The sequence below is a fragment of the Nothoprocta perdicaria genome, unplaced genomic scaffold (genome assembly GCF_003342845.1).
Source record: "Nothoprocta perdicaria isolate Ctin4 unplaced genomic scaffold, notPer1 scaffold_83, whole genome shotgun sequence".
Lineage (NCBI taxonomy): Eukaryota > Metazoa > Chordata > Aves > Tinamiformes > Tinamidae > Nothoprocta > Nothoprocta perdicaria.
The window spans coordinates 3,096,632-3,106,490 of NW_020456121.1; the positions used below are offsets into that span (position 1 = coordinate 3,096,632).

At 46.1% G+C, this 9,859-nt stretch overlaps 1 protein-coding gene across 1 annotated transcript; it reads left to right on the forward strand.

The window, feature by feature from the left end:
- Positions 1 to 697: 697 nt before the first annotated feature.
- CHRNA1 (cholinergic receptor nicotinic alpha 1 subunit) lies at positions 698 to 9,634 on the forward strand. Its single transcript, XM_026052113.1, has 9 exons — positions 698 to 1,237; positions 2,274 to 2,419; positions 2,559 to 2,603; positions 3,031 to 3,140; positions 3,832 to 4,027; positions 4,460 to 4,697; positions 5,854 to 6,077; positions 7,238 to 7,477; positions 9,319 to 9,634. The coding sequence occupies exons 1-9, from the start codon at positions 1,219 to 1,221 to the stop codon at positions 9,448 to 9,450; spliced, it is 1,350 nt and encodes a 449-aa protein (XP_025907898.1). The 5' UTR covers positions 698 to 1,218; the 3' UTR covers positions 9,451 to 9,634.
- The last annotated feature ends 225 nt before the right edge of the window (positions 9,635 to 9,859 follow it).

A 9,859-nucleotide genomic window follows, 5' to 3' on the forward strand; every position in this document is an offset into this window, starting at 1 on the left:
CCGGATCTGGCGAGCTACTCAGGTCAAAGAGGGTAGCACGCAGCACCGTGTGTTCCATCTGGGAATGTTCTGAATGATCTCTCTGATATGCTCAGTTATTGCACAGCTAATCCTTTCTTGGTTTTATTTATTTTAACCTCAAAACACATTACGACGCAGAAGAAACGGCCTCCTGTAAACCGTAGCAGATACTCGACCGCGGAAATGCAGCGCGCTCCGCTTCCCGAGCCGCGACGGTGGCCCTCAGCTGCCGTCTCCAAAGCAGGTGGTGAAAATCAACCCGCGGCGCTCACATCCCGCCCAGCACGACGCGGCACAGCCTCCTTTCGGGAGCTCCACGGACACTCCTCCGCCTCCGAGCGCAGCCAGCAGCAGTCGGAGGATGAAGGTCCCTGCTCTCCTGCTCCTGCTCTTCTCCTCAGGTAAGCGGGTCCCAGGCATCACCTTCCACTGGCACTTGTGCTTCCCAGTGTCTAGGACCGTGGCTCTGTGTATATGTGGCATGAACAAATGTGCGCTCCCAGAACAACATGGTCTGTTTTAGCAGCACCAAGGAGGAGGAAAATACAGACTCTCTTAAATGAGAGTTTTGGAGTGCATTGGCAACAGCTAAAAATATTTGCATCTTGGAATGCCAAATATTTTCAAGTGAGATGTTTTTGTGTTTAATTGCTTTCCCGTTTGTCTTCTTTTTGCCATGCTCTCATGCTATATTTATTTCCAAATGCTGAGGGTTCTCATAAGCATGGATCAAAATGTAACATTTCATAGTGAGCATTTTCCCTGAGTTGCGGGGCTGCTGGCGAGAAGCAGAACTGATTGGCAGCTGCATGTGTTGCGCCTGGATCGGGCTTGGACCTGTCTTCTTAAGCTGTCCCTTGGAAGAGTAAGTATTTTGTGATCCTAATAATTTTCTGTGGATTTCAAGAAGTAAACTACATTTCTGCCAAGGCACACTGGAAGGTAACAATTGTGACTAATTTTAATAGGATTAATAAATCATAATAAAATGCTTAGCTTGGATAGGGTGCCGTGGTCAGGGTTTGCTTACAGGAAGCTGAGCCCTCGCTGGCAGCTGAAGCAAGAAGTGCCTGGCTGCTAAGAGTACATACGTCTACTCTCTCTCAATCACTTCCAAGTATTTTAATACCACCTAATGACAGGAAGAGGATGAGACAGAATCCTTGGCATCCCAGCTCAGCTACATGAGAGGACCTCATGACGAGTCATTTCGGAAGTAAGAGCAGATCTTGGCTTATTTTGGTGTCAGTAGCAAAATTCTTGCAATGTCAACAGCCAAGATTCAGCCTGTGGGGGAGAAAGGGCAAGGATGGGCTTTGCAAGAATGCTTGTTCCTAGGCTGGCTTTGCTTGTGTGGAAACTAATTCCTGCTGGAGTAGATATCTAAGCTCCCATGCTTTGGGCAAATGATAGTGTGCATGGCTAAAGCTGCACCCCCTCAAAGCTGCTGCTTGCTGAATTCACTCGTTGTATGCTACTTGCAAGAGTAAACCACAGTTGACAGAAAAGATGTGGGATAAGAAAATAAAACTAAAATGAAATAGGAATAATAGCTTTGATAAATATGAAGCAAACATTTGCTGCTGTTAGAAAGGAAAGGTGGTTTTCCTCTGCACACTGGGCCTAAAACGGTGGGGTTTATTGTTTCATTTGAGACAGAAAGTAAAACAAAAACATTTCAGTGGGAAAGAGAGAACAGGAAATAAAAATATAAGAACATGTTATTTCTGTCTCTCTCATCACAAGCACAGCTAGAGAGCTCCCACCCCTGGTGGGAGCTGCTGCTTTGCTTGGACTGCAGATGGGAAAGTCTGGTCTAGGCGGCACTTTCCCTAAGTGACCGAGTTTCTGGTTTGCCCGCCCTTTCATGCTAATGTTCCCAGCTGCTCCTTGGAATCAAGGGTGGAGAGGACAACGATGTTGAAAATCTCAGATATCAGTGCCTTTTACTTTGCTCAAAGGTCCAAAAATTTTGAAGGCAACTGTAGATGCAGGTGCAAGACCCTGGGGGATTTTCCTAATGCCGAATCTGAACTTCCTCCACCAGGGTTGTTATTTTTTGTCCATCTCCTGGTTGGAGATTGTTGTTGCCTTAAAGTGCCTGAAGATCAGGCAGGTGACCACCCCACTAAAGGTGATTGTGGTGCACGTGTGAAATGAGAGGGGTCACACCAGTAGCCCCAGTGTCCCCATGGGCAGTTCCTCTCTTTTCCCCCTCGCACGGGGCTGACGCCGGCCCCGCTGTCCCGCAGCCGGGCTGGGCGCCTGCTACGAGCACGAGACGCGCCTCGTCGAGGACCTCTTCAGGGACTACAACAAGGTGGTGCGCCCCGTGGAAGACCATCGCGACGCCGTCGTCGTCACCGTCGGCCTGCAGCTCATCCAGCTGATCAATGTGGTACAGTATGGGCGGGTGGTGGATTACATGGTGTCACCAAGCGGGGTCATTCCCACAGGAAATGGTCTCTCTCCCTTAATTGTGATGTTTACTGTAACTTCTTCATTCCTGCTCCCCTCTTTTCTCTTCTGTTTTTAAGGACGAAGTAAATCAGATTGTAACAACGAATGTACGTCTCAAACAGGTAACTCGAAACGTTGCTAAGCCCTTCATTCTGGTATAAATAAGCACAGTAGATGCAGCCAGGAATGAACTGCTCTGTTTTGATTCCTGAGGCAGCTTGGGCAGATGGCTCAGATAATAGAGTATTTCTTCATTCCGGACTCTTAAAAGTAAAGTCCACAGAACACTGAGATCCTTTGGAAAAGAGTTTTGCCCATGAATGTTCTTTTTCTGATACGTCAAACAGCAAGCTTCTGGTATACGTATTTTGGATTTGTTTGTTTTTAAGCCAAAATTTTAATTTGTGTAAAATACCACCTAGGGGGTAGTGTGCGTTTATGCTTATCTGTGAATCCCCAAAACAAGAGCTAAGTATTTCCAGGAAATATTAAAACTACTTCCAACCATATTGAAATGCATTCTTGTTGGTTAAAACTTTTCCCCTTTAGCAATGGACAGATGTCAACCTAAAATGGAATCCAGAAGACTACGGTGGTGTCAAAAAAATCCGCATCCCATCCGATGACATTTGGCGCCCAGACCTTGTTCTTTACAACAAGTAAGGAGTGATAACCATTTGGGAAGGAAGGGGGATCTCTGCCCTTGGTAGCAGTTCAATGAATTGGACTGGGGAATGGATGGCCGCAACCCGAGGGCTGTTTCCTGGTGTCTTTCCTTAATCCTGCTGCAGAGCAGGCTCCTCCACACGTGCAGAGCTCAGAGCTGAGTAGAGTTAGGCTTTCTCAAGACAGTCAGATTTCATGCGGGCCAGCGTATCGCATGCCTCAGAGAGGGCTTTTCCATGGGGGAGCATGGTGAGGTGGGGGAAAGGAGGTTATCCACAGCCAGGGAAATTCATTAGGGTTTATGCCTGCACTGGCAAGCAAGAAGGAGACTGCTATTTAGCAAAGAGAACAGAGCAAGAGATCTCAGGTATCAAGAGAGGACTAAGACGGTAACAGTAGGTCAATACAGAAAAGAAAGCACAGTCTCCTTTGAAAACATTTGACTGCCTGCTGACTTTGGGTCTAAAATTCCTAAGTTTTGTATCAAGTTTATCAAGTTTTATATCAAGTATATCAAGTTTTTGTATCAAGTATATCATCATAGTCCAGTTTTCTAGCCAGTTATTTCAACATGACCACTCTGCCCAGTGTCCTTCCCTCCACAACTGCTTCAGACAGCCCTCTACTGTGATGATGTTGGTCATGCTGTCCATACTGCTGCTGATGTCCTTTCTCCTTTCGCAGTGCAGATGGTGATTTTGCTATTGTTAAATACACCAAAGTCCTGTTAGAGCATACAGGCCTCATCACCTGGACCCCACCGGCTATTTTTAAAAGTTACTGTGAAATTATAGTCACACACTTCCCATTTGACGAGCAGAACTGTAGCATGAAGTTGGGCACTTGGACATATGATGGTACAGTGGTTATTATTAACCCGGTAAGCAATAATTTTGTAATTGGGGAAAGAAGTAAGGATCTGGATATAGTTTTAGGGAAATCTAAGATTTCATATGTAATTTCTTCTTATATTACTGCCTGCTTTAATTTTCTTATTTTTTGAGAGGTGGTTCTTTCTGCTCATGATTTTCCATTTACAAGGACTCTGTTCTTGTCTCCTCAGGGATGTTCCCTATCTCTATCTATTTCATCAGCCTTTCTCTTTAGTTGACTCTCCTCTCTGTAAAATATTTAGTTGAATTCTATGTAAAAGGCAATATTCTAAAGCAAAATAACATAGAAAAGAATGATTGCTTTTCTCACAAAAATGGATGAAGTGCTCAAGCTATCGATCATCCTCTTCCTAAGTGAATGCCAAGTTTTGGGTTGGTTCAGAACATCTAACATTAAGAATTTTTATTTTTGCTGCCAGGAGAGCGATCGCCCAGATCTGAGCAACTTCATGGAGAGCGGCGAGTGGGTGATGAAGGATTACCGGGGCTGGAAGCACTGGGTTTACTACGCTTGCTGCCCTGACACCCCCTACCTGGATATCACCTACCACTTCCTCATGCAGCGCCTGCCTCTCTACTTCATTGTGAACGTCATCATTCCTTGTCTGCTCTTCTCCTTCCTGACTGGGTTAGTCTTTTATCTACCCACAGATTCAGGTATGTGAATGCATTTGCTCTGATGCCATGAAAACTGATCTAACAAGTTGTTGAGAAGTTCTGAGAACTTGAAGTCGCAGCCAAATCTGGGGGCAGGAGCTGCTCAGCTCTTACTAAAAATCAAACCTTTCAGCTCACAATACTAGTTTTGAATATTCTGTAAATGAAGAGGAGGCTCTGGAAACTGAAACCACTGCTATCTAGATAAACTGGACTGATTTCCCATGGAAATCGCTGTCTGACTATTCAGTCAACTTCAGTGAAATCTGGATTGGGCTAGTTCATTTTCAAACCTTGTCCCTGGGGTGTTCAGTCTGTTAGCAGGTCACCCAGCAAGTGAGCACGTACGAGTGACTAAGGCACTTCTGCACCGTGATGGAGCCCAGAGCTGGTTCTGCTGTTTTCATGCACAAGCTCATTTGATACGGACAGTAGCTCTGTTCTCTTCTGGCTGCCCACATGTCCCTCCAGAACAGCGCTCTCCTGGAGAAAAGAACTTGCAACCATTTCCAGTGCTGCATTAATTTTTACTTTGTACTGGAAATCTGCCTTTAAACTCCTTCTGCAAAAGTCTTTCTAGAAAGTTTTCTACCAAGAAGCACATAAAGTGCAACTGGATAGATGATAGATGGGTGAATCACATCTTATAGTTTGGTTTTGACATCCGTTCTTACCGGAAGATCTCACATCTAAGTTCAGGTGTCAGATATGAGTCCGTCTGCCCACTCAGCCCAGCGTGAGTTGCCAGAGAGCGAGGCAAATGAGCCTGCAGGAGATTGGCTCCAAGGAGCGAGCACTGATCGGGTGCATACATCTCTCTGTTCAAAATCCACAGCCCGTGAAGTGATCTCAGCAAGTAAAAGCAGCAAACTTTCCACACTCATCATCTGTCTCTCAATCTAGTCATGCCCGGTGATCTATTTATTTATTTATTTAACCGTAATGCTGGAGCTGATCCTGTCTCAAGCTCGTTTGGCCCATCTAGCTACTTGCTTTGGACACTAGAAGAGATAACGGCATTCTGGGTGCACACGGATTTACATGTGCAAACAGCCATCACCCACGTCCTATTTTCTCAAACACCACCTCTATGCTGCATGATAGGAACAGCAGCAGTATCATCTTTGATTTTTTTTTTTCTTTTTTTAAATGGCAGGTGAGAAAATGACTCTCAGCATCTCTGTTCTGCTGTCCCTGACCGTGTTCCTTCTGGTCATCGTGGAACTGATTCCCTCCACGTCGAGCGCGGTGCCTCTCATTGGCAAATACATGCTGTTCACGATGGTGTTCGTCATCGCTTCCATCATCATCACGGTCATAGTCATCAACACCCACCACCGCTCCCCCAGCACCCACACCATGCCGCAGTGGGTCAGGAAGGTGAGCTGCTCGGCTCTGCGTGCTCCTGTTTTCCACTGAGTGTTTCCTTGGCAGGAATCGGGGAAGAATCATGGATAAACCTCTCTTGGCACAAGAGCTGCTGCTCACAGCTTAGCTGTGTGTCCAGGCATGCCAAGTTGCTCCTTTACCCAGCAAAATTGCCCACTGGGATAGAGCCTTGCAGGGGCTAAATGAGGTGAAACTGGGCAAAGAAATGAAAAAGAAATGGCTTTGAGTGTAGCTTGCCCACGTTACTGACCTGATGCTCCACCAGAGCGGGTGACGCTGCTGCCGGACGATGGCCAAGCTCATCCAGGCGTCCGGCTGCGGAGCGCTGGAGACAGCCGGCGGGATGAAGCTTCCCGCTTCTCAGAACACAGCTCAGCGAGAGCCACTGTCTGCTCTGTGGTTTCCATTAAATCCTGTTACTCCTCAGGCCTTGGGAAGCAGAGAGGCCCTCGCCCACCAGTAATTGGTAATTGGGCACCACAGAAAAATGGGAGGTGTGTTGTTAAACCAGAGGGGAAGGACCAAAGAGGGCCAATTAGATCATTCTTTCCTTTTTTTTTAAGCCTGCCTCTGTTCATATTAAACCATGCCATGAAAAGTAGTTTGTTTTACAGATTCTTATGCCTTCTAAGGCTGCAGTTTTCACCAGATTTGCTTTGCAGCATGAAAAACCTCCTGCAGAGGAGATACTTTGATCTGGAAGAGTCTTAGAGCCTCTATTGCTCTATGGGAAATTATTGTAAACCTGATGTGCCCCTATAACAGAAGGCTTTACAATAGCTAGGTTAAGCATAAGCAACCAAAAAAGATTCTTTGTAGCCCAAGCTTCAAGACAGCCGCGTAAGCACGGCTTACATGTTCCAAACAGGACAGAACCAATCCCAGGATGTCAGGTCACGTCGGCCCAGGGTCCAGGCTGGGCCAGAGCCTGCCCCATCTCATGGAGATGCTGGCCATGCGGTGGGGTGAAATTGTTTCCAGAAAACATATGACAGTCTGTGCACGATCCAAGCTGCCCAGGCTGTGAGATGAGGAGAGCGGCAGCGCGGAGGCGGCACGCGGGTGACGCCGTGCGAGGAGGAGCACGGGGAGCTCTCGTGTTTGCTGAGGAGCCACCACGCGGCAACTTTCTTCTGCCGCTCTGTTTTCAGGTCTTCATTGACACAATCCCAAACATCATGTTTTTCTCTACGATGAAGCGGCCATCCAGGGATAGACGAGACCAAAACACTTTCTCAGAAGATATCGATATTTCTGAAATTTCCGGGAAACCAGATCCTACGCCCGTCAATTTCTACTCCCCACTTATCAAAAACCCAGATGTGAAAAATGCTATAGAGGGAATCAAGTACATTGCGGAAACGATGAAATCAGACCAAGAATCCAATGATGTAAGGCATTTTTTGTGCATGATGCATTTCTTGCTTTTAAAATATTACATCTTATTTTTTGGCAAAATATCTATATCTCACAAAAACACTCCAGACAGAGTTTCGGCTTTAACTGGAGACAGTCTCCTCCCCCTGGCGCAGTCCACAAGGAGCCATGTATAATAGTCACAGATGGCAATTGAATCCTGGCCAAAAAAAAAAAAAAAGAAAGTAGCACTGCTGAAGTTTTCTAAATGTGATATTTGAAGCCGGGGAGATGGAGTGACTGTAACTAGCTAAAGCAGTTGGAGCAGCCTGCGGCAAGGCTCCAAAATGCATTAGGTGTTACATGCAGGCCACCTCAGGCAACCCTCTATTTCCTCTTGACAGCCAGGAGGCAAGCCCTAGGGCAAACTCAGCAGAAATAGTTATATTTAAAAAATCTTAAATGCGATTTTCCGGTTTCAGTAAGGTTTTATTTCATTATGTCTCAATACAAATAGCCCCTGCAAGCGGAGCATGTCATGAGCTACTCTGGTTACAGGCTTTTTCCATGTTGCAAGCCAAAGTAAGGATAAATGCGTGTGCAGATGCAGATAGCAGCACTCGCCAGGAAAACCTAGCTCTGTCTCATCCTGGCATGTTCGCCACAATCAATCCCCTTTTTTATTTCAGTTAATGTAGCTCACATAGCTTTTGAATGGATGATTCAGTATCAGGAGTTCATGTTTTTAAATGATGCCAGATAGATCTTGCTGAGATTCGGATGTCTAGAGACTGAAGCTAGGGAGAACATCCTCTGGGACAGTATTTAGGCCTATATTGTTGGGATAAAAAGAGGCTTTTCTTTCACAGAGCTAAAACCTAATGTCACGGTGTTTGTTCCCATGGACAAATTCCAGGAGCCTGTGAAAAAATGCTGGCTCTGGGTGACTCCAATGCCTCTCTGTAGCTAGCGTGTCACCTGCAGCCAGACTCCTTGACTCAGGGTCCCTTGGGCTTTGGTTCCTCCTGTGCTTATGAAGAGACTCTTCAGTTTAACATCACGTGCCCTCTATGGCCATAGAGCCCAGTTGTTTGGGACATCTAGGCAGCACCGATGTCGCTTCCAGATGGCTTTGAAAGACAAGTTCCTAAATAGCTGAAGCTTGTGGTTTCTGAAGAGTGAGGGTTCCCTGCATTCACCTATGAACTCCCTAACACAGCACTTGATTATCAGTGTCCTGCAGATAACCTAAAACATCCTCCCCTACCCATGGGGCAACAAAGGCAAAAGCAGAGACAGGCCGAGGCCCAAGCGCACGGCTCCCTAGGGCAGGGTTGCAAGGTGATAGTCCTGCACTTTGTCCCAAGCTGCTCTTTCTCCTGGTACCGGGATTCCACATAAACTGCTTGCTGAAAATGCTGCCTCAGAGCAAGCGCTGTGCAAATGCTCCCAAGGGGAAAAGGTGGTCCCAGACCTTAGCACCTCGAGGCTGAAAGGAAGGACTACAGCTAAACTGCGAGCTACGCGGGTACCCTCAAAACACATATTTTTGCTTTCTACTTACAGTAGAGCTCAATTTCAAAAGGAAACAACTCAACCAAAACTTAAGCTTTCTATAATTTATTTTAAATGTATAATTTATTTTAAATGTAAATCACCAAATTGTTTGGGGTTTTGAACACTTTAGTTTTGAAATTTGTATTTCTCGGCCTTTCTGAACCACTCTTCCAGTTCTGAAAAAAAAATGAGGAGGGATTTCTTTGCATGATAATGGAAATAAGAAAGAATCTTTCTATCGTTCAGGATAGGAGAATCCAAAAACATAGAACAAACAGTTCTGCGGAGGTTGTAACCATCTCCTTTCTTTCTTCCCCAGGCTGCAGAAGAGTGGAAGTTCGTTGCAATGGTGCTTGATCATCTTCTCCTCGGTATTTTTATGCTAGTTTGCATTATTGGAACATTAGCTGTCTTTGCTGGTCGCCTCATTGAATTAAATCAGCAGGGATGAACATGAAATTGGAACCGCTTGCTGCCCTAGCCAGCATCTGACACGGCCATCAAAACCTGGCCACCCTCGGGAATTTTCACAGGCAGGAACCAGTCCTCCCGGGAATGGGATAATAAAATGAAGAGTTCCATACTCAGCACATCTGAGCTGCTGCTTGGTGATTTCACTGCCAGAAAATACGGCTTTATGTTACTGGTAGACTGAATGGCTGTAAACCAGGTTTTGATCCATTTTAGCAGTTATTAAAAATGTTGATGTGTTAATAGGATTGTTCAGCTTTATAACCTGCAGGTGCACAGGTTTACCTGGCTGCCGGAAAAAGCCATGGCCTGCCCCTCTCCTCGACCTCCCTGTCCTTGCTGCAGGGGAGCGGAGGCACCGAGGTGCAGCACCCTGCGGAGCGCTGCCA

What these genes read in the sequence shown, in the direction of transcription:
- CHRNA1 (XM_026052113.1), top strand. An exon ending in CAGTGGTTATTATTAACCCG is followed by an intron (nt 4,028 to 4,459) that starts GTAAGCAATAAT and finishes TTTTGCTGCCAG; the next exon opens with GAGAGCGATCGCCCAGATCT. An exon ending in CAGACCAAGAATCCAATGAT is followed by an intron (nt 7,478 to 9,318) that starts GTAAGGCATTTT and finishes TTTCTTCCCCAG; the next exon opens with GCTGCAGAAGAGTGGAAGTT.